The sequence below is a fragment of the Vulpes vulpes genome, chromosome 9, assembly GCF_048418805.1.
Source record: "Vulpes vulpes isolate BD-2025 chromosome 9, VulVul3, whole genome shotgun sequence".
In the NCBI taxonomy this organism is placed as follows: Eukaryota; Metazoa; Chordata; class Mammalia; order Carnivora; family Canidae; genus Vulpes; species Vulpes vulpes.
This window is the reverse complement of record NC_132788.1, coordinates 7,124,979-7,149,230: the sequence shown is the minus strand read 5'-3', so window position 1 is coordinate 7,149,230 and position 24,252 is coordinate 7,124,979. Positions and strand designations below refer to the sequence as shown.

Genomic DNA, 24,252 nt, shown 5'->3' with positions numbered 1-24,252 from the left:
CCTTCCTTCTGCTCCAGCAAACCCATCCCATCAGCATCCTTTACTAGGCCTCATGCTTCACCTGGTCCACACCTCTGCCTCTTCCATCCTCGTGCCCTGCAGGGCTCCCACCCCACCTGAGAATGTGCTCTCTGCTCTCTGAAGGACTTGGATCAAACAGGGCAAGCATGAAAAAAAATCACCTTATTTTCAAGTTAGAGAGCCTCGCTTTATAATACATAAAACCATACCCATCAATTCTTCTCTTTCTAGAAATAATTAAGAAGTGATGTGAGATTGTATAATGATGCTCAACTCAAAGGCCACTGTCTCCATGTAGGGGTCCTTGATATCCCTTCAATGATCACCCCCTCTTCATTCAAACACGTGGTTTTTTCCCCATCCCAAAGGTAAGGCCAGAGGAGGTAGAAAGATTGAGAGACGGCCTGACTCACGTCCCAGACGCCAAGTTCTTCATTAGCCACCTGAGCTCTTCTCCCAAAGAAACCCACTAAGGAACGTTCCAGGCAAACGCCCTCTCTCTAGTGCTCAGTCTTTTACCCTGACCCAGTGTGGTCTCCCAGGGACACGTCAACCAGGAAGAGGGGTACAGGCTGCCAGTCTTCCTTTGGGCGTTTCCTCTACGTCCAGAAGACCGCAGCTCCACAAGTGGGTCTGACCGCCCCAAAAGTCGGGAAAGGTGAATCCAAGGTGATGAAAAAAATAACCTCTCCGGAGGCCCAGGCTGCGCTGCCCCAGCAGCTCCCTGAGAGGCCAGGGGCAGTTCTGGGAGGAAGGCCGCGGGCTCACGGATGCGACCCCCTGGGCAGCCCCCAGCCCCACGGCCAGGCCGTACCACGGAGTGAGGAGGGTGTATTCGGTGCCCCGTTCATGGACAGAGGACCCCTCTCTGGCCTGGGGTTTCGGTTCTCCTCCCCCAGCCCCTCTGCACAGCCCCTCCTGCCCCAGCTGCTCGGCAGTTGTTTGATGAAGGGACACAGGAGGGAACTGTGCTCTTCCCTGGTGGCACCAGGGGCATCCTCGGAGCGTCAGGGGGACGCTCCCCACCTGGGAGGCCACAGGTCTGGCCTGGGCTGGGGGCCAGCAGGGGGGTCTGGCCTGGGCTGGGGGCCAGCAGGGCAAGGCTGTCACGCGGCCTCCTCTGGCCTCCGGGCTGCTTCGTGCGCTGCTGGAAGCCCGCTGGGTGCCAGGGGGGCCCCCCTGCAGGCCAGGTGCAGCTCCTGCCCCTCCGGGCACCGGGCAAAGCTGTGGCCTGTGACTCGCCCTGCCTTGGGGTCACCCTGCCTCTCTTGGGGGGGGGGGGCGCTCTCGAAGGGAGGGGTTAGCAAGACACGACGCTTTGGGCTCCAGGAGGCCGTGGGGTTGAGAGTGGGGTGGCGGAGATGGTCCCCTGCCCGATTTCCCAGAAAGCCCAGGACACCCCCGGACTCGCCGGTCCTGCCGCCAGCAGGCTAAGCGATGCCAGGGGCGCCGGGGAAGGGGCAGGAGTGAAAAGGGAAGGGAAGCCGGAGTGGGACACGGAGAGGGGAGGGGAGGCCGGAGGGGTGACAGGGGCTTGGGACATTCCCACCAACGGTCGTACCGCCTGAGTGTTTTTCCAAAAGGCAGAAACGGTGGGTAATCGGCTGAATGATCACAAACCCGGGAGCCGCCAGTCCCGGTTCTGCTCTGCAAACATCCCAGATTTCAAATCAAGGTCCCAAAGAGGAGCCCCCCACCACATCCAAGAGCCGGGCGTCCCCCAATGTGTGAGTCACCCGGTGCCTTGGCTTGATGGCAGGCAGGTGCGCGAGTCTGCGGGGTTCAGAGGGGCGCGGCCTTCCATCCTTTGGAGATGGGACTTGAGCCGCAGGGGCCCTGGGAGGGGGCAGCTCTGCGTCTGGGCTGTCACTCCAGGGCTGGGACATCTGCTCCCCAGGTGTGCTTCCTGACTCAGGTTTGAGCCGTGGCACGTAGCAATCACGGCCTGTGGGACACCTCACAGTTTACACCCACGGTTATTATTAGGGCTGGAGCCTGGGCAGGTGACCCATGCGGCCACACAGGACCCCGCGCTTAGAAGGGCCCCTCACCTGCTTTAAGGCTCGGCTGTTGCCATTCTTCATTCTTGGAATTCTTAACCAGTTTCGAACAAAGGGCCTCACACGTTCAGTTTGCTGTGGGACCCTGCCAATGACTAGCCAGTCCTGTGTGTTATCTCACTTGTCCCCATAGCTGTGACAGGAGAGGAGCCTGGAGGGGATCCCTACCCCACCTCACACATGGGGAAACTGAGTCCCGGCAGGGAGTGCTGAAGCCAGGACTAGACTTGGTCTCCACAGTGAAATTCTCTCTTGGGGCTCTTTCTCAATGAGTGGATGGGTGGTGGTCTCCTTCCCCTTCACACACTTGCCTGGGGTCTTTCCAATCCGGTCACAACCCCCATTCTATCTCTTAGTTCATCTTGTTTCTTTGAGAATTCCAAAACCATTTGCTCACCTGCCAGTGAGGTGCTCCTGGGGGTTGAGGCTCCGAGGATGACTTTTCTTCTCTTATCCTCCTGTCCGGGGTCCCCCTGAGCAGGCCGCCGTGTCCTCAGCAAGATCTGTGCACCTTCCACCCCGTCCCAGAGAGCCTGCAACCAAATGCTTTGTCCTCTCCTAGAAAGGGCTCCCTGGGAAGCACTCCTGACCTTCAGACCCGTCTCGGCCCAGAGCTGGCCCCATGCCCATGACAATCACTTCCTGCCTGAGTGTTTACCTTCCTGGGCACCATGGGCCCAGCTAGGGTGGAGGCTGCACACCTGACCCAGAGGCCATATAGGAGTGCAGGAGCACTCCTGGTCAAGGCCGGGAACACCTATTACCAAACCCTGGTGCAAGGTAATCCCACTGGTACCTTGGCACACCTGATCCCTCACCCCTCAGCATTGGCTGGCAGCCACAGAGCACTCAAATCTGAGGCTTGGGAATGGGCTTGGGGTCCTCTAGGGTTTCATTCCCTTCTTGTACATTGTCATCATGCCTCAGCTTGGTCACTTCCAGGTGTGGGACACTCACTGCTTTGTGAGGGAACTTGTTCCATTACTATTATTATTATTATTGCTAACAACTACTTTCTATTTGGTGACAGGTACTGGGCTAAGTACTTCTTGTAATCCTTGTGTAATCTCTATGAGCAGAGAATTATACCCATTTTAAGAATGAAGGAAAGAGGCTCAGGGAAGTCAATGATCTTGCTCAAGGTCACACAGCTAGTAAGTTGGGGATCCAGGATTCAAACTAGGCCAATTGGTACTAGATCTTGGGTTCTTTTAAAAAATATTTATTTATTTATCCATGAGACACAGAGAGAGAGAGAGGCAGAGACACAGGCAGAGGGAGAAGCAGGCTCCCTATGGGGAGCCCAGTGTGGGACTTGATTCCAGGACCCGGGGATCCCAACCTGACCCAAAGGCAGATACTCAACCACTGAGCCACCTGGGTGTCTTAGAACTTGCATTCTTAACCACTACTATTTTTTGCCAAAATGTTCATTTTTTATAGACTCCAATCGGCCATTGTATTAGCTATTTCTTGCTGGTGACAAATTAACCCCAGATGTGGTGGCTTGAAACAGCACACATTTGTCATCTTACAGCTTCTGTGGTTCAGGAATCTGGGCACAGACTAGATGGACATTCTACTCAGGGTGCACTCACACAGGCTGTAATCCAGGGTCTCCTTCCACGTTGACGAGGCTGTTGGCAACATGCAGTTCCCCGTGGACTGTTGGACTGAGGCCATCACATGGGCCTCAGTACTGTGACACCTTATCACCAAGAAGATGGAAGTCACCATCTTTTGTAGTCTACTCCCAGAGGTAACAGCCCATCACTTTTGCTGCCTTCCACTTGCTAGGAGAACATCATCAGGTATGACCTAGACTCAAAGGTAGATGGTTACACAGGAACCCTAGGCGCTGGGGGTTGCTCAGGGCCATCTTTGAAAAGCTATTTTCCACAGCCACATGATGGCCACAAAACATTGATTTCAGTTTTACCTCTGAAAGCCAGGTAGAAGTAGTCTCTCACCCATCCATCATCCATCCATCAAAATATCCCTTCACTTATTCCACAAACATTTGAGCAGGACACTATAAACCAAACCCTACATTAGGCTCAAAAGGTACCAGAATAAATAGTTATTCCCATTTGTCCTCATTGTCTGCCACCACCAAAGCCTCCCCCTCGAGCTTCCATATACACAGGCGTTGCAGGGAGGGTCTGCCGAATGAGCCGTTCTTCAGGAGCATCTTCCCTTCAACAGGTCCTCATATGCTACAGTCCTGCAGCTCCTCTTCCTGCTGCTCACTCTCCTTTCATTGCTACACTAGTTTAAAACTTGTATTTTAAGCAACTTCTAGGTGCAAAGCATTGTGATAGCTGGGCACGCATGCGAGTGTGTGCAGGAGTGCATTGCATAGGGTTATAACTGATTGTCTTGGCACGCTTTCCCCCTTTGTCATTAGCGATTTTCTTGTCTTCCCTTAGCTCCCAAGGGAAGTGGGCCCAAAGCTTTTTTGGAGACACCCCTCCTGCCACATATGCCAGTGCCCCACACAGAGCTGTGCCTGCAGTAAAGCAGACTGTTGGTGGGGTGCCTGGTAGAGTGAGAGCAGGGGCTGAGTGGGAACAGGCTCCACACTCCTGGGTGGGCATGGCCAGAGGAAAACAAGGGAAAAATGTGAGCCCCAGCCTTACATGCTGATGGATCCCATCTCCTGACCCTGCTCCCCAGAGCCCAGGGCTGAGCGAGGGAGCTCTGAAGAGAGGTGATGGGGTCTGTGGGATTTAAATCTTGAGGTGCCCAGTGGATGTCTTGGGAGATGAATGATCAAATAGTTCATGTGGGAGGCTAATTCATATCTTTGGTGAGCATCTATAAGTGTAGATACCATGGTAGGCCCTGGGGGTGCCACTGGGAGCATCTCGAAGGTGAATCTAATTTCTCTTTTTTTCTCCTCCACCGCTCACTGCAGATACTCACTGCATCGGAATAGCCCTTCAGCAGCTCTTACCCTGACTAGTGCAACGTCCTCTAAACAGGTCTTCTGGCTCAACTGCTTGCAGTCCTTCCCACTCCATCCCACTCAGTGTGCCATGTGAGTCTGCTAACAGTCCTGATCTTGTCACTTTCTTGCTCAAAAACATTTTACATAACCTCTGCGAATAGTTTCATGAGTATCGGCCTAGAAATGTTCTCTCTGTGCATAACCTCTCCATCTCTCTCATGCACATACACACACGCACATGCACACACACACACACACACACACACACACCTGTATTTTCCTGCTCTGCTGTAAGAATAGTCTGGAATGATCCTGACGATGGTGGACTGAATGTTCATGTCTCTCAAAATTCATATGTTGAGAACCAGCCTCCAAAGTGATGGTATTAGGCAGTGGGGTCTGGGGGAGGTGATTAGGTCATGAGGGTTCTGCTTCTGAGGGCCCCACAGAGGGGCCCATCTCCTTACGAGGAGGCAGAGGGCCCCATCTCCTTATGAAAGAGACCCCAGAGAGCTCCCTTGCCCTTCCACTATGGCCGTCTATGAACCAGGGAGAGGGCTCCCACCAGACAGTGAATCTGCCAGCCCCTTGATCTTGAACTTCCCAGCCTCCAGAACTGTAAGAAATAGATTTCTGTTGTTACAAACTCTCTAGTCTATGCTATTTTGTTATAGGAGCCCAAATGGATTAAGACACAGAGAAATCCCTTGTAAGACCTGGGATGTCCTTGACCAGAAGCTTTAGTGATGTTTTCTGGGTGATAATTTTTGACAGATCATTAATGGACTTAATAATTACAAAACAAGCATTTTAAAGTGTCTATAATAAATGTGCATTGGCAGGAATTGAATATTGAAGTGTAGTAAGTTTAATTCTTTACAAGAGAATTTCTTGGGATCCCTGGGTGGCGCAGCGGTTCGGTGCCTGCCTTTGGCCCAGGGCGTGATCCTGGAGACCCGGGATCGAATCCCACATCGGGCTCCCGGTGCATGGAGCCTGCTTCTCCCTCTGCCTGTGTCTCTGCCTCTCTCTCTCTCTGTGACTATCATGAATAAATAATAATTAAAAAAAAAAATTAAAAAAAAAAAAAAAAGAATTTCTTTTAGGATTATCTAATAACTTCCTGTGTTGAGTTGCTGTCGGGAGTGGGGAGAGCAAAGGAATTTCAGTGTTTTAAATAAAAAAACTTATAGGGGTTATTTTAAAAATACATTTTTAAATACATTTTTTATTTTTTATTTTTTTATTTTTTTAAATACATTTTTTTTTTAAGTAGGCTCCATGCCCTGCATGGAGCCCAGTGTGGGGCTTGAACTCAAAACCCTGAGATCAAGACCTGAGTTGAGGTCAAGAGTCAGACGCTTAGCCAAGTGAGCCCCCCAGGCACCCCAAAAATACATTTAAAATATATAAAGACCTGCTTAAGAAAAAGAACTGAACAGAAGCATGAATAATTACCGTAGTATCTATTGGCCACTTCTGAGCCAGGCTCTGTTCTAAGCACTTTACATGAATTAGCTTGTTTAATCATCATTATGGTCTTATGATGAGAGAGCCAGGTATACAGAGGTTCAGTTGCTTGCCCAAAGTCATGTGAAATTTCCTGAACACACAGAAATGCTGAAAAAAAATATGCATTACATGTATCATCTGACGTATGTAATATAAATGTGTATTTGATCCCAAAAGCAAGACAGGTAAATCTCAGGGGTGCAATAATTTTATATCTACCCTGATGAGCTAGTTTATTAGGGACTATACAAATGGCCAGAGGATATGCTTATTTTAAGTTCACAGCTAAGGGGGACCAAGAATAAAAACTTTGGACCTGAACATGGCAGGAAGTTTGGAGAGGAATTATGGCTCAGGAGGGAAACAAATGTCCAGGCCATGAGTAGAAAGAGAATCACCAACAAGAAAATAGAGAACAAGCTGGGTTTGTACATGGGGTCCGTGCTTTCGCTGTTCATGAAGCACAGAAACTCTAAAGTAGAAATTGAGAAGTTGAGAAATCATGAACCCTTAAGATTGAGGTAGAAACAATTATGGGGAAATGTCCACAATCTGAGGCACCTCTACCATCACAAGATTATTCATAATGAAGATGAGCTCACAGAGAGAAACTATAAAACATTTGAGGAAGACCAATCTGAAGGATATAAATGAATATAAATGATTAAAGCATTAGTATAACAAATCAAAACATTTGAGGAAGTCCAATATGAGGAAAAGCATCTCACAAAATTGGGAGAGTTGATATATGAGGAGATAGAAACAATAGAATAATATAAAAAAGACACATTTTAAAAATAAGTCTGTTGGGCAGCCCGGGTGGCTCAGCGGTTTAGCACCACCTTCAGCCCAGGGCCTGATCCTGGAGAACCGGGATCGAGTCCCACGTCGGGCTCCCTGCGAGGAGCCTGCTTCTCCCTCTGCCTGTGTCTCTGCCTCTCTCTGTGTGTCTCTCATGAATGAATTAATAAAATCGTTAAATTAATTAATTAATTAATTAAGTCTGTTTCAAGTGCTTAAAGAAGGTAAAGTAGAAAAATGTATCGGACAAGATTAGGAAATTAATTTTTAAAATCGAGACTTTATTTATTTGTTTTTAAAGATTTTATTTATTTATTTATTCATGAGAGACACAGAGACAGAGAGGCAGAGACACAGGCAGAGGGAGAAGCAGGCTCCATGCAGGGAACCCAACGAGGGACTCGATCCTGCAACTCTAGGATCGTGACCTGAGCCAAAAGCAGACGCTCAACCGCTGAGCCACCCAGGCATCCCAAGACTTGATTTTTTAGAGCAGTTTTAGTTTCATGGCAAAATTGAGAGGAAGGTACAGAGCTTTCTCATTTACCCCCGCCCCAACCCATGCACAGCCTCCCCCACTATCAACATCCCTCATCAGAGTGCTACGCTAGTTACAATAAATGAATCTACATCGACACATTGTTTTCACCCAAAGTCCATAGTTTACATTGGGGTTCACTCCTGGTGGTGTACACTGTATGGGTTTGGATGAAGATATAATGACATATTATCCAACAACTATTATGGTATATTACAGAGTTTTTTCACTGTACTAAAAATCATTTGTGTTTCCCCTACTCACTCACACCACCTCTATAACCCCTGGGAACAACTGATCCTTTTGCTGTTCTCCCTCTTTACTTCTTCTCCATTGTTCTTTTCCAGAATGTCATAGAGTTGGAATCATACAGTATGGAGCCTTTTCAGATTGGTTCCTGTCACTTAGTAATATGCTCCATGTCTTCTCATGGCTTGATAGCTTATTTGTTTTTAGGGCCGAGGAAAATAATTTTTTAAAAAGTTGTTTCAAAGAAGAACTAAATAGAAATTGTAGAAATTTAAAAAAAAAACATGCATTAAGAAAAGCTTAGCTACGGGGCGCCTGGCTGGCTCAGTTGGTAGAGCACACAACTCTTGATCTCAGGGTTGTAAGTTTGAGGCCCATTGGGTGTAGATAGCTTAAAAATAAAATCTTTAGGGGCCCCTGGGTGGCTCAGTTGGTTGTGTCTGCCTTCGGCTCAAGTCATGATCCTGGGTCCAGGGATGGAGGATCAGGCTTCCTGCTCAGTGGAGAGCCTGTTTCTCCCACTCCCTCTGCTATGCTCTCTTTCTCTCTCAAATAAATAAATAAAATCTTAAAAATAAGTAAATAAAATCTTTAAAAAATAGCTTAGCTAGACATAACATTGAATTTGGTCATTTGGGCAGTATATCTACCTTCTCTGGCCTCTGTAGCTCATTTGCTTATCTTTTTCCCCCAGAGAAATAATCAGCACTTGGAGCTCTAGGACCTCCTCCATGATCTCTCTCCATCTCCTTCCCAAGGTAGCATGGGTGTATTTGATGAGTACTTTTGAACAGTTAACCAGCTGATCCCTTGGAGTCAAATAGAAGTTAAATTTGCATGCTGAATCAAGCCCATTTCTATAAAGCTCTTTAGGTCCTTTTGAAACCATAGTTCCCCACTCAGTGCTCTGGCCAGGATAGAGTTGATAGGTACCCTTAAGCTACATTTTAGGGGCAGCCCCCGTGGCTCAGCAGTTTAGTGCCTGCCTTCAGCCCAGGGCCTGATCCTGGAGTCCCGGGATCGAGTTCCACGTCAAGCTCCCTGCATGGAGCCTGCTTCTCCCTCTGCCTGTGTCTCTGCCTCTGTCTCTCTCTCTCTCTCTGTGTGTCTCTCATGAATAAATAAGTAAAATCTTAAAAAAAAAAGCATAAAATTAAAAAATAAGCTACATTTTAAAGCCTTTCCTGATATTACTTATCATTATTTTAAAAATAATACCTTTTTAAACTAATAATATTTGTATGCATCTGAAGAATACAAAGAAGTAGGTACATATCATTTGTAATGACATTAGTTAAACTTGGGGCATCTGGTGTCCACCGACGGATGAATAGATAAGAAGATGTGGGATATATGTATAATGGAATATTACTCAGCCATCAGGAAAAAGAAATCTTGCCATTTGCAGTGATGTGGGTGGAACTACAGGGTATTATGCTAAGTGAAATAAGTCAATCAGAGAAAGAATTATCATATGATCTCACTCATGTGGAATTTATGAAACAAAACAGGAGCATAGGGGAAGGGAGAAAAAATAAAACTATGAACTCAGAAAGGGAGATAAACCATAAGAAACTCTTAATCAGAGGAAACAAACTGAGGGTTTTTGGAAGGGATGTGGGTGGGGGGCTGGGGTAAGTAGGTGATGGGCATTAAGGAGGGCACATGATGTAATGAGCACTGAGTATTATATAAGACTGAAAAATCTTAGGAACGCTACCTCTGAAACTGATAATACATTGTATGTTAATTAACTGAATTTTAAATTTTTTTAAAAAGATGAATAAATAAATAAAAAATAAAAGTGGGGCATCTGGGTGGCACCATTGTTTAAGCATCTGACTCTTGGTTTCAGCTCAGGTAGTGATCTCAGGGCCATGAGGTCAAGGCCTACATCCGGCTCTGCACTCAGCACAGAGTCCGCTTAAGATTCTCTCTCTGGGGCATCTGGATGGCGCAGTTGGTTGAGCCTCTGACTCTTGGTTTCAGCTGGGATCATGATCTTGGAGTGGTGGGATCAGCCCAGCTTTGGGCTCTATGCTCAGCCCAGAGTCTACTTGGGACTCTCTCTCCTTCTGCCCCTCCTCCTCTCTCTAGATAAATAAATAAATCTTTAAAAAAAAAGAAGAGGGACACCTGGGTGGCTCAGCAGTTGAGCATCTGCCTTCGGCTCAGGGCGTGATCCTAGGATCAGAATCGAGTCCCACATCGGGCTCCTTGCAAGGAGTCTGCTTCTCCTTTTGCCTGTGTCTCTGCCTCTCTCTCTCTGTGTCTCTCATAAATAAATAAATAAAACCTTAAAAAAAATATTTTCTCTCCATGGGACACCTGGGTGGCTCAGTCATTAATTGTCCAAGTCTTGGATTTAGCTCAGTTTATGATCTCAGTGTTGTGAGATCACGCCCTGCACAGGGCTCCACATTGAGTATGGAGTCTGCTGGGGATTCTCTCTCTCCCCCGTCTCCTACACTGCTTGCATGCTGTCTCTCTAAAAAAATAATAATAATAAAATTAAATTAATTTTGTTCTATGCACTGTGCTAAGTTTTGGGGGTGTAGCAATATGTATTTTGATAGAATTTTTGTTTATATATATATACATGTATAGTTTAAAGATTTTATTTATTTATTCATGAGAGACACAGAGACAGAGGCAGAAACACAGGCAGAGGGAGAAACAGGCTCCCCACAGGGAGCCTGATGTGGGAGGACTCGATCCCAGGACCCCAGGATCACAACCTGAGCCAAAGGCAGACGCTCAACCACTGAGCCACCCAGGCGCCCTTTTGTATATATTTTTGAGCTTATAATATACACATTTATAAAAGTGGGATCCTACCTTGCATGCATCATGTATCCTGTTTTTTATACTTCAAACCATCCCAGCATTTTCTTGTATGTCATCTAGTCTTTGAAACATGATTTTAATTAATTGGTGCTTACTATTGCATTTTATGGGTGGGTCACAATTTCTTTAACCAAGCACTAGCACCACACTTAACCCACTTTATTTTTTTAAAGATTTATTTATCTGAGAGAGAGAGAGCACATGGGGGAAGTGGCAGAGGCAGAGGGAGAGGGAGAGAGTCTTAAGCAGACTCTACACCAAGTGTGGAGACCAACACGGGGCTCGGTCTCACCACCCTGAGACCCCAACCCAAGCCAAAACCAAGAGCAGGACCCCCAACCGACTGTGCCACACAGGGGCCCCTAACTCACTTTTGAAAACCTCTTCTGTGACCTAGTGAGTTAGCTGGAAAACAAGAAGAATTCAGTAAAGGTATCAACTTCAACCTTGAAATCTAAGGTTGAGGTCTGGGAATCACCTCTTCCAAGTTCTCCCCACCATGGGGTGTGGGTCAGAGATGGGAGGCTGGGTTGACTTGGCCTTTCACAGGGACTGGGCTTCAGGTGGAGCTTTCAAAGAAAAATTCAAAGTCAGACCATGACTGTCTCTCTGAGAACGGTGAGAGGGCTCTAGACCAGAGCAGGGAAGGGAACCCAGAAGTGACCATCCGGCGACACTCTACTGTGAGGCAGCCAGAAAGATCTGCGCCTCCAACCCCTTGAGCAGAGAGGTGCCAAGGTGTGACCATACCTGCCTCTGAGCAACCAGATCCGTCTGGAGCTGAAGGTACTTTGAAAGGACTTTGTCCAGTGGAGGGAAAGAGGACACATTAGGAAGACCTCCCTCACCCTCACATTAGGAAGACTTCCCTATCACAGGAAGTGCACTTGGAACTGAGTTGGACTGCATTTTGATCTTTCCAGCTCATTCAGCTTCACCCACACTGTCTGAAGGACTGGGGTAAGGTGGATTACACAGGTGGTCCCCAATTTACGATGGTTCAACTTAGGATTTTTCAACATTAGGATGGTGTGAAAGCCACACACATTCAGTAAAAACCATACATGGAGTTTGGAATTTGGCTCTCATCCTGGGCTAGCGGTGTGCAGGTGATCCTCCCTCGGGATGCTGGTCAGCCAAGGTCAACGACAGATACACTGACGACCGTGCTGTGCCCACACAGCAGCTCTGCCTGTAGCTTCCAGCACGGTGTTCAGAACATTACGGGAGATGATCAACAGTTTGTTGTAAAATAGGTTTTGTGTCAGATGATTAGCCCAACCTGCAGGGTAATGCCAGTGTTCTGAGCACATTTAAGGGGGGCTGGGCCAAGCTATGATGTTCGGTAGGTTAGGGGTATTAAATGCATTTTCAACTTATGATGGGTTTGTCGGGACATAACCCCATCATAAGCCAAGGAAGCCCTGTATGGTCTGGCTGTGTGCCAGCGAAGGTCTCACCCTCCTGGGAATGAACTCCGGCCTATGGAGCCGTGGGCTTGGTTCTGGTGGATGCAGAAGAACAGGGCACTTGGCCAGGTACCAGCATCTAGAGTCCCTGGCATGAGCCAGATGCTAGGTTAAGAGATTTTCAATGGGGCAGCCCGGGTGGCTCAGCGGTTTGACACCCGCCTTCAGCCCAGGGTGTGATTCTAGAGACCCGGGATCGAGCCCTGCGACGGGCTCCCTGCATGGAGCCTGCTTCTCCCTCTGCCTGTGACTCTGCCTCTCTGTGTCTCTCATGAGTAAATAAATAAAAATTTTTTAAAAATCACTTTAAAAAAAAAGATTTTCAGTGGGTTTATCTTGTATGACTTCAGGGCACTGGCCCTGCCTGGAAAGGGAGCCCTGTCCATTCACTCAGTTGGTGAGCACTGACGGAGCACCAACGATGTTCCAGAAACTGCTCTCCATACTGGGCTGTGGTAGCAGACGAGGCGTATCGTCCCCGCTCTCATGCAGCTTGGGAGTCCACTGGGATATTGTTTCTCCCATTTTTCAGCGGAGGAAGCCGGGGTCCAAGAGGTTAAGGAAGTTTGCCCTCCTTACCCAGCTGGCCCTGGCAGGAAAGGAGCCGAGTCCTGCATGGCTCTAGCCCTTGCTCTTGCCCTCTCTGTACTTCCAGATTGTGCCAGGCCCCCGGGGAAGCTTCTTCCCAGCTGTGCACACATTTTGTTCACTGCGTCCATTTAAGAAGCAAGCCTGACTCAGGCTGCCCTTGGCTCATTCTGATTCACCATGACTGTGTAGAGAACTGGACAGACTTCCTGCTGGTTAATGAGTACCAGCGTCCTAACTGGGCCAAGGCTGGGCTTCTACATGGGCTTCGCCCTGGAGCACGTTGGCAGATGAGTGGGTGGCAGGAGTCGGGGCCTCCCTTAGATGTATATAGGCACTGGCATGATAGAGGAGGGCCCCGTGACTTGAGGCAAGCTGGGCGGAATGCAGGAGCCCCACTGTGCTTCTAGAAGCTGGGTTCCCACTGCCGCTGCCACACACCCTGACTTCCCACCCAGGTGCCAGGATCCGACTTGGAACACTCGGCCTGACAAACAGCTTCTCTTGGAATCGACCCACCTGTTCCTTTGTTAACATAAACAAGAGCTCTTCTGTACGAGGTAATTAGGGAGTGATGGAGCAATGCTGGGGATGTCTTAGACGTGGCAGTTCCAAAGAGCGTGATGGCTCATCGCCCTCAACCCCCTGTCAGGACACCCACTCTCTTCTTGGGGTGCCCACAGCACCTGCTCAGTGGGGAAGGATGTGGAGAAGGCTCCGGTTGGTCAGCTCAGGAAAACTCTGAATTCTGCTCTCAAGTTACTGCTGCTGGTCTGACCTTCCAGGAGGCGGCCCAGTGGTCCTGTACTGGCCTGGGAATCAAGAAAGCTCCTCTCAGCCGGGGTGGGAATGCCAGCAAGGCACTGGCCCCAAGAGGAGTTGTTGAGCCCGTTGGAAGTGGGGTTTTCTTGGGGAAAGGAAGCAGCCCAAGCTTCAGGCGTGTTGCCCCCCATGCCTGCTTCGCTGGTGCTGTCAGCAGGTCAGATGCAGGCAGCTGCCCGTTCTCCGGAGAGGTGGCATTTCAACGTGGTAGCCGATGGGTGAACATTCCCCCCAAAGCTAGCCCCAAGAATGAAGGCTGTTTCTCTCAGAAAAGCTGCCAAGTGTGCCTCTTTCTCCCTCCCCAGCATGATTGGTTCTCACTTGTTATGGTGCCTGGAGGGCGGGGGCCAGGGCTTATCTGTTCATCTGTTGCCTGGCACAGACAAGGGGCTTAATGCAAATCTGCAAGTTGCCAGAGCATCTGTCTGAAGTGGGCACGTGGAGGCCTCTGGATCTGCAAGGGACGCGTGAGGCCGTGCTCCCAACAGGAGAGAGGGGGCAGGCAGGAGCACCTGCTTTTCTGATCTGAGACTCAGCTGCAGGTCTTGCCGGGGGGGGAGAGCCCAGTGGTCAGGGGTGTGGGTTCTGGAATTGGGCAGCTCCGGGCTCACACCTATGCATCCCTGCCACCCACTCAGGGCGGTCACCTCCTGCCTTCCTGACCCACTTCTCAGCTGCCCCACATCTGAGATGCAGCACTAAAGCCAGCGTCGTGGGCCGGGCGGGGAGAAGCGAGCTTCCTCGTGTAAGATGCTTCGCTCTGGGCCGGGGCCCCACAAGACCACAAGCCATGTCAGCTGCTGGTCACTTGAGGTGGGACCAGCTGAAACTGCTGCTATTCGACCATTTCTGACCTATGAAATGGTGGTTTCTCGTGGTTCCACCTGACATCATCACCCCGCTGACCGCCTGGATGCTGGCACCTGGGGTTGGCTTGTGCTGAGACTCCTGCCCACCCATCCCCCAAGGAGTCAGCCCCCACCCTGCAGGGTCACCTGCAGCTCCCTCCTTGCTAGGTGGGGAGACGGAAACCAGGGACGCAGGTTCTTGCCCAAAGATGTACAAAGAGGAGACCTAGGACTGGAATCCGATTTTTTGAGTCCTAGTTCAGTTCTCTTTCCGCCGTTTGGTCTCAAGCCGCTGCCGCGGTGGGAGCCAGGGCTGGGCCCAGGTGGGTCAGCTACCTACACGAGGTGCTCCAGCACCACCAGAAATGTAACGACGTGTGGGAAGATGGCATTTTTCCAGAACTCCTCCCAGAGGCAGTACTTAGCCAGGGGTTAGAAGTGGCTTAAGTCCCAGCTCTGGGGATCCCTGGGTGGCTCAGCGGTTTAGTGCCTGCCTTCAGCCCAGGGCCTGATCCTGGAATCCCAGGATCGAGTCCCGCATCGGGTCCCCTGCATGAAGCCTGCTTCTCCCTATGCCTGTGTCTGTGCCTCTCTGTCTGTGTCTCTCATGAATAAATAAAATCTTAAAAAAAAAAAAAAAGTCCCAGCTCTGACACTCGAGTGTTAGTGAGCTCAGTTTCCTCATCTGCACAATGAGATTAAAATAGTGTCTATCTTATGGGAGGTGTCATGGGTATTAAATGAATGACTGTGTAATTGGTGGTGTAAACATTAAAATTTATAAATACGATTTACAAAAAAATTTTGGAAAATGTAGTAGAGCACTTAGAAGAGTGCTAGCCCCTCGTAAAAGCCATGTAAGTGTTGGTTATGACGATTATGAAGGCATTTGGGGATGGTGTTGTCAGCAGGTGAGCCAGTTTGAGCTGGTGCTAAGTTGCTGAGAATAGAGAGGAGCCCTGAGCTCACACAGAGGTTCCTTTTCCTCTGCACCTGCCCTCCTGTGCCTGCTTTGGCTGTAAACACACATGGGACAAATACTTAGACAAGCAGCCCGAGTGGGACTGGGTTAGCACATGTCCACAGCCGCCTCCCTGCACGCCAGCCTCTCTTCCAGGGGGGCATGCCTCTCAGCCCCAAGGTTTTCAGAGGGCAGGGCATTTGTGAGGTCAGATAAGGTCATCCCTGTCCAGGGCGCAGACGGGTCTTGGTCCTAGTGAGCACTATTTGGTATTTGACAATAAACTTAATTTCCCATCCTCGCTACAAATTCCCTGAGTCTATGGATCTTTCTTTGATTCACAGAGTATCCTGAGTTTCTAGAACAATCCAGGGCACAAAGTAGGAACACGATAAAGGTTTGCTGTGCAAATGGGTACCTTTGTCCCCACCCCGATGGGGAGCAGTGTCTAAGGAGGGAATCTGGAAAATAGTGACAGACGCTATGGAAATCAATGCAGAATACTTTCAGCTGGGCATTCGCAGCTCCTCCCTAGTTTGCCCTCCAAATTCTATTAATTTTGCTGCCTCCCCATTTCTAAGAGCCCGGCTCCTCTTGCAATTGTTCTGTCTCTGTTTCATCCAGGCTTTTAGTTTATTTTACGGGGGAGCTTGCAACAGATTCATCTTCTTCTCCCCCTCCCCACCCCTACCCGTTCCCTGGAGCCAAAAGAGGGACTTCCTAAAAAATGAATCAGGTTAGATCACTCCCTTGCCTAAACAAATTTGAAATCTTCCCATTGCCTCCAGGCGAACATCCAACGCTGTTGGTCAGTGAGCACAGGCTCCATAGCGTTAGTCATCTGGAAACGCAAATCAAAACCACAGCGAGATGCCACTTCACACCCGTAGGATGGCTGTTATCAAAAAGGCACAATAAGCCAGTGTTGACGTGGAGAGTTTGGAACCTTTCTTCATGGCTGGGGAGAATGTAAAATGTTGCAGCTGATGTAGAAACAGTCTGGCAGCTGCTCAAAAAGTTAAACATGGAAGTACGGTATGACCCAGCCACCCCACTCCTAGATAAGTACCCAAGAGTTTAAATAAACCGATGATCAATTTTCTAGAGAACACTGTTAACACTGCCTCTTTGTTCCCCATTTCGTTTTTGGGTTTTTTGTTTTTAATTTTTTTTTAAATATTTTAGTCAAGAGAGACACACAGAGAGAGGCAGAGACACAGGCAGGGGGAGAAGCAGGCTCCTTGTCGGGGGCCCGATGCGGGACTCGATCCCAGGACTCCAGGATCAAGACCCCAGCCAAAGGCAGATGCTCAAATGCTGAGCCACCCAGGCATCACCTCATTTTTATTTTTAATCATACTTGATTTCTTTCCCATCTACATTTCATAACAAAGTTCCAACCCAGCCATCACCCTTACGTCTACTAACCTCTGTGTTCTTGGATTCCAGTTTGCGGATCTAGATCTTGCCACGAAGACCTGGTCCTTCCATCCACATTTAGGCGATCACACATTTTTTACCTTATGCAGCATTGGTCCTTCTTATACTGGCCTAACAATAATATTCATCATGGAATGAATAAAACACTGATTAGATTGCACTGATTTCACCAAAACATTAAATTAAGTTTTAAATAGATAATCCACGTACACGGTGGGAAAAGATGCAAGCAGTAGGAAGGGTATACGGAGGAGAGGCTGTGTGCCTCCTGCTGCACACCCCACTTTCCACTTCCCTTCTCCAAAGGCCTGTTGCAGGCAGGGCTTCCCAGGAAACAGGCTCTGGAGCCAGGACAGGAAGGTTATGGGGGCACCTCCTGGGGTCAGCTCAGTGTAAGGGAGGGGAGGGCAGTAGAATGGGGCAGAGGGAGTCTCTGGGAAGCCTCAGCTGAGCCCAGGGGAGCCCCAGAGCTGGGCCGGCCCTGCAGCCCAGGTAGGAGCCAAGTCTTCATATTCTGGGCAGGTTCATCATCAGATGCAGCCCTTCCTGGGGTATGACCTTGGTTCTTTTCAGCTGCTGGCAGTCCCGTCCCTCCTCCTCATCGCTGACAGCTGTGAGCCATCTGCTCTGCAGCCCGCACTCCCTGAAACAGGGAGTAAGTCACCCTGAAGGGGGACCAGGTGGCCCAGTCCAGAGACCACTGTCGCCCACAGTTGGCAAGTAATCTCCAGCCCTCCCCTACCCTTTTTGTTCAAATACTTATTTTTAATTTTTGTTTTCTTGTATGTCCAGAAGACCCTTGCAGCCCACGTGAGCTGTCAGGAGCCTCTCTCTTCAATTCCCAGCACCCTCTCCCTGCCCCAGGGGTGGAGCGACATGGTGGGTACAGCTGGGCCTTAACTTCAGGCAGCCTGGGGAGGAGAGCCTTGAGAATCAAGGCTTTTTTTCCCACCTTTTTTTTTTTTTTTCTTTTTTCTAAGGCAACTTTCTAGGGCTCTGCAGTTATAAAAAAAACCTCCCATGTGTCATTTTCTGGCAGTTGGACAGCTGCAGAGCACCACTCGGCAAGCGCTCCTTTCCTACCCAGGGTTTAGCATTTGATTGATGAGCTGGGTTTGGAAAAGGCAGTTGAAGATGATCACAAATCTGTCGTAAGAAAGTTTATTAATTTATAATAAAAATATAGCGCAAAATACTCTTTTTCTGAATATCTTCTCTCCGATGTCTCATGGACAGACTGCTGCCAAATTCCATGGGAGGGCATGTGCAAGATTGATAGGTTGCTGGAATGTAGTAAAAGGGGATGAGCCCCATGTGGCAGGAGGACAGGCCACCCCAACATCAAGTGGCTTGCCTGTAAGGTGAGCAGCGCCTGCCTGGGAGGATGGCTGTGCTCCATCTCAGGATGTGACTTCAAGAGACTCATCTTCTTATCCTGTGCCCACTCCCAAGCCCCATGGCATCCTGCCCTGTCCTGCAGAAGGAGAAAGTGTTCCAGTCAGGAGCCCATGCCTACAGAATCCCCGCTCTGCTCTACCTGCCTCAACAGAAGACACTGCTGGCCTTTGCAGAAAAGCGGATGAGCAAGAAGGATGAGCACGCAGAGCTGATTGTCCTGCGCAGAGGGAGCTATGACGCATCCACCCACCACGTCCAGGTAAGGTAAGGTGAGGCTGCAAGTACTCCTCTGGGAGTACAGGGACCATTCCATCCTTAGATGGCCGAGGTCTGGGGAACAGAGGGACAGGATACACTGAATCGCGAGAGGGACCCAGAAACCTATCGGGGTGGGGCAGAGAAGGTGTCCTCAGGTGATCACCTAGATCTCACACAGGGTCACCATGAACAAGTCCAGTTGGCCGGGCCGCATCTGCTTTATTGCATGATGGGACAAGTCGGTCAGGAAACTGATGTTTGGAAAGCTTCCTACATCCCTGAAAACCTGAGGGAGGAGGAGTTTAGTATCACCTAACTGGGGGGTTATATCCTTTTAGTAAAATTTAACCTGGGGAGCAGAGTGAAGGTTGGAGTGACTGCTTGTGTCTTGAGGTTCCAGCATGTAGACCAAGCAGTTAATTTTGATGAAGACACCCAAGGCTGGTTTATCACATTTGAAGGGATTAATATTATTATTGTGATGACCTTGTGGCCGTTATTACACAGCAGCTATCCAGAGCACGGGGTTTGAAGCAGGTGGACTTGGATTCAAGTCCTGATTCTGTCCCTTACCAGGAGGATGGTCTTGGGCTACTTATCTACCCTGCCTAAGCCTCTCATTCTCTGGACTTGAGACCGAGCAAGTAAGTTGTCCCCCAGGAGTTAAGGGTTACATTAGATGACACAGCAGACATCATGCTCTTGGCACAGTATCTGCCCCTAGAATCATTCACCATTGGAGAGACTATTGTGGTAATTCCAGGGCTTTGCCTGTCCAGAATGGGACGCTGGACTGGGCTGGTGAGTCGGGGGAACCAAGATGAAGCTGGGAACGGCTCATGTCTGAATCATCTTTGTATGCTGGGGTCTAGCACACTGCAGGAGCTCTGTAATGTCTGTTGCTCTTCAAATGAGGAGGGCGCTGCCTTGGAGGGGGTGAGGGGGGCCCTGGCTCCCACCGCTCTGGAGAGGCATCGTGCAGATGAATGAGTGCTGCACGGAGAGCTTTTCTTGGTGACCTTTGATTTTTACCCCCTGAGATAGACCACCTCTCCCCACGCTGCCGTTCCTGGCACTGGCATTGACCATTTCAAAATTGTTCTCCTCCTCCTTCCTGTCTCCTCGCATTCAGTGGCACGCTCAGGAGGTGGTGGCCCAAGCCCAGCTGGAGGGCCACCGGTCCATGAACCCAAGCCCCTTGTACGACGAGAAGACAGGAACCGTCTTCCTCTTCTTCATTGCCATCCCCGGGCAGGTCTCCGAGCACCACCAGTTGCATACGAGGGTCAATGTGACACGGCTGTGCCAGGTCACCAGCACTGACCACGGCAGGTCCTGGAGCCCTGCCAGGGACCTCACTGGCCCTGCCATCGGCGCAGCCCACAAGGAATGGGCCACTTTTGCGGTGGGCCCGGGGCACTGTCTGCAGCTGCACAACGAGGCCCAGAGTCTGGTGGTGCCCGCCTATGCTTACCGGAACCTCCGCTCCCTCCCGAGGCCTTCCCCGTTCGCCTTCTGCTTCGTCAGCCACGACCACGGGCACACGTGGGAGAGGGGAAACTTTGTGGCCCAGGACACCCTGGAGTGCCAGGTGGCTGAAGTCGGGGCTGCGGGGCGGAGGGTGGTATACCTGAATGCCAGAAGCCCGCTCGGGGCCAGGGTCCAGGCCGAGAGCACCAACGAGGGGCTCGACTTCCCGGAGGCCCAGGCGGTGAAGGAGCTCGTGGAGCCTCCCCACGGCTGCCAAGGGAGCGTCGTCAGTTTCCCGAACCCCCACGCGGGCTCAGGAGCCTGCGACCAGTGGCTGCTCTACACTCACCCGACCGACCCGCAGCACAGGGCCGACCTGGGCGCCTACCTCCACCGGCGCCCGGGCCGCGAGGCCTGGTCCGAGCCCGTCCTGCTGGCGGCCGGCGGCTGCGCCTACTCCGACCTGCAGGCCCTGGGCGCCGGCCCCGACGGCTCGCCCCAGTTCGGCTGCCTCTACGAGTCGGACCACTACGAAGAGGTCGTCTTCCTCATGTTCACCCTGAAACAAGCCTTCCCCGCTGAGTTTGTGTCGCCGTGAGCCGTCGCGTGGCACCAGGAAGGACTCCGGCTGATAGGCTCGGGCCTTTGCCTCTGGTTTTCCGGTTTCCCTGGGTCTCCCTCACCCGGGGAGGCCGCTTCCCTAGCGGAAGCACGTGGGGATTCCTCCCGGCTGGTCCTCCTCCTCCTCTGATGGTCCCTCTAGGGGATTCCACTCTCGGCCCACAGGCTGAGGGAGCCTGGCTTCCCAGGAAGGCTCGGCCCCTGGACGGGCCGGTGCGGAGATCCGGCGCTCCGCAAGGCCCAGGCCGCCTGCTGCCGGCCCCCGCGTGTGCGGGGCTTGCTAAGTGACGGGGTCCAGGCCGTTTCCTCTGGGTAAATGCTCCTTATGTTCCTGGGGAGAGGCTGGGACAAGGATGCGAATTAGCAGAGGGGCGTGTGTGTGCGTGTGCATATGTGCACACGTGTGCTCGTGTGTTCTCAGTGATGCCTTCGAGCAGCCGCACAGGAGACAGCTTTGCAGGGAGGTAGGGCAGGGCTAGGAAAATTAAGCCAATCTGAGTCATTGTGTTAGTTTCCCGGGGCTCCCGTAACAAATCAGTACAACTTTGGTGGCTTGAAACAACAAGAATTTATTCCCTGACAGTTTAGAGGCTAGAAATCCAAAATCGAAGTGTCAGCAGGATGATACTCCCTCCGAAGGCCCTAGGGGAGAACCTTCTTTGCCCTTCCAGCGTCTGGTGACCTCCACTCATGGCTACCCACCTTCCCTTAACGCCTCTATCTATGAATAGTTTTCTTCCCTTCTCCTGTGCTTTCGCTTCTGTCTCTTACAAGGACACCTGTCGTTGGATTTAGGGCACAGCCAGATAACCCAGGATAACCCTCCACTCAATTATATTTGCAAAGACTCTTCCCAATAATGTCACATTCACTGAGGTTAGGACATGGATTTATCTTTTGGGGCCACCCTTCAATCCCCTACAGGCATCATAAGTGATTTTGGAACAGGTGATGTGGCCAAAGGTGGGAATGAAATTCAGATGAATCAGATAATTCCAAAGAACAAAGAGGGTAAGAGGGGCTGGGCTGTTGGATGTGCATCGGTGACACAGAGCTGCTCTGGGGCATTCAGTCCTTGTGGTGACAGGAATGCCACCCTGTGGAGGCGAAGAGAGAGGGGAAGGGTGCTGAGCCTGTGGAGTCCTTGCTGTATAGAAATGGCAGCAAGAAGACCGCTCCCTGGTTGTCATGAGGGTGATAATCCGAGAGGGGAACCCTAGGTGAAGGGGACTGACACTTCTCTGACCTCTGGGGTCTTCAGGAGCCTTTGTCACATGTCCCAGTGGAAGAGTGGCCTCGCCCCCTGACCCCATCAGAGCCCCTCCTACTGATTGGATCAATCTAATAGTTTGATAGCAGGGATCAATGACAACAGTCATGGGTTCTTGCAGTTGAGCCATGTCTCCAGGTAGCCAGGCAGTGGTTAAATGGAATTTTTACAGTGCAGGGAGCTGGAAGTGTGGCTTTTGTTCTGGGTGTGTTTCCCCAGCACTGGTGTCCTGTCTGGGTGCTACCTCTCTGTGTGTGGTTTTATGAAATCCACTGGAAGGATAAGGAAATAGGGCCTGGTTATTGCTGGGGTGGAAAGTAAGCCCCACTGCTTTGGGGATGCCACCTGCTGTCTTCTGAATCCTGCAAATTTAGCTATACAGAGGCCAGAGGCCTAGTCAGGAAAGTGAGGGCACAAGCATGCAGGCCAGGGGCAGCACATTGTTAAGAGATTTAGAGGTAGGGTGGCCAGATAGTATATGATCCAAATCACAGGGAGCCTGCTTCTCCCTCTGCCTGTGTCTCTGCCTCTTTCTGTGTCTCTCATGAATAAATAATTAAAATCTTTAAAAAAAAAAGAGCCACTGGCACAGATCTCTAAAGTTCCTTCTACTTCTAAATGTATACAAATATTAAAGTCTTCTGATTTGGGTGAAAAAAGCAACAGTTGATTTGGTTAAAGATGAACTGATCTACTCATTGAAAAATACCACTAAGAGAGTGAAAATAAAAGCCATAGATGGGGAGAAGGTGCTCATAACATGGTATCTAACATGTTAGATACGTGTTAGATAACATGTTTTCCAAACATTACATATCCAGAACATATAAAGAGCTCCTACAAACCAATAAGAAAAAGAAAAACAATACAATAAAAATGGGTGAAGTGCTTGAACAGGCACTCCACAAAAGAGGTTATCATAAAGGCTGGTAAACACATGATCATAGGAGAAATGCAAATTAAAACCATGAGATACCGACTAGAATGATTACAATGAAAAAGATTGACAACAGCAAGTATCGGCAAGGATGTGAAGCAAGCAGAGCTCTCGTGTGTTTCTGGAGGAAGTGTAACTGGTGTGACCACTTTGGAAAGCTGTTTGGTAGTATCTGCTAACACTGAGCATGCAGATACGCTATGACCCAGCTCATCCGCTCTGCAGTACGCATCTAAGAGAAATGAGTGCGTAAAGGTGCCAAGGACACATATAAGAAGGTTTAGGGCAACTTCATTTCTAAGAGTCCCAAAGTGGAAACAATCCAAACATCAGTCAAAAACAGAATGGATATCTGGATTGGGCAATATTCACACAATGGAATATTTCACAATAATAAAAGAATAAACTACCACTGCACACAATAGCATGGATGGTTTTCCAAACATTATATATTGAGTGAAAGAAGCCAGATTCAAAAGACTACATACTTAATGACTATATTTATTTGAAATTCGAGTAGAGGCAAAACAAATCTATGGTGTATAAGTTGGGAAAGTGGCTATTTCTGGTGGAGGCGAACTATTCAGAGAGCTAGAATCTTCTGGGTGCTGGAACCATTCTATTGTTTGATCTGGTGCTGGTTAGGAGGTCAAATCCATATGTGCAAATTCAAGGAGTTGTACACCAGATTTGTGTACCTTACCGTAGGTACGCGGTACCATGGTAAAAAATATGAAAGTTGAACTGAATAGCAGATTTGCTAGTTAAACCTCCAAAATCAATATATTATATTGGGTTGTAAAATGTTGGAACTGAATTTTTATAATAAACTTTTTTGGGGGAGAATCATTTCAGATTTACAGAAAAGTTGCAAAGATAGTATGGAGTGTTCCCGTATACCCCACACCCAGTTTCCCCTGATGTTAACATCTTATGTAACCGTGGTACATTTGTCAAAACTAAGAGATTAACGTTGGTACACTACTATTAACTACACTCTAGACTCTATTCGGATTTCACCAGTGTTTCTACTAACGTCCTTTTTCTGTTCTAGGATCCAATCCAGGATACATTTAGTACATTTAGTGAAATTGAATTTTTACTATAATTTGTGTCCATGGAGACACACATATACCCACAGATTGATACACAGTTCCAGCAGCCCCTTGTCTCGCCTGGTGAGGCCTGGGAG

At 49.5% G+C, this 24,252-nt stretch overlaps 2 protein-coding genes across 5 annotated transcripts in view; one reads left to right on the top strand and one right to left on the bottom strand.

The window, feature by feature from the left end:
* NGEF (neuronal guanine nucleotide exchange factor) overlaps positions 1-2,693 on the bottom strand; it is a 102,616-nt gene extending 99,923 nt beyond the window's left edge. Inside the window, exon 1 of the mRNA XM_072719149.1 lies at positions 2,479-2,693. The gene's annotated coding sequence lies outside the window, so the exon portion shown is untranslated. The remainder of the gene's footprint in view (positions 1-2,478) is intronic.
* Positions 1-22,700, top strand: part of NEU2 (neuraminidase 2) — an 83,314-nt gene extending 60,614 nt beyond the window's left edge. For 2 of the 4 annotated variants that reach the window (XM_072719152.1, XM_072719154.1), the window contains 2 exons: positions 18,559-18,763; positions 19,895-22,700. In XM_072719152.1, the coding sequence (XP_072575253.1) occupies positions 18,563-18,763; positions 19,895-20,830 (1,137 nt within the window). In that variant the 5' untranslated portion in view covers positions 18,559-18,562 and the 3' untranslated portion in view covers positions 20,831-22,700. Of the gene's footprint in view, positions 1-13,388; positions 13,596-18,130; positions 18,764-19,894 lie in introns of those variants that run through there. The other 2 variants (XM_072719153.1, XM_026006232.2) reach the window with 2 other exon arrangements.
* The last annotated feature ends 1,552 nt before the right edge of the window (positions 22,701-24,252 follow it).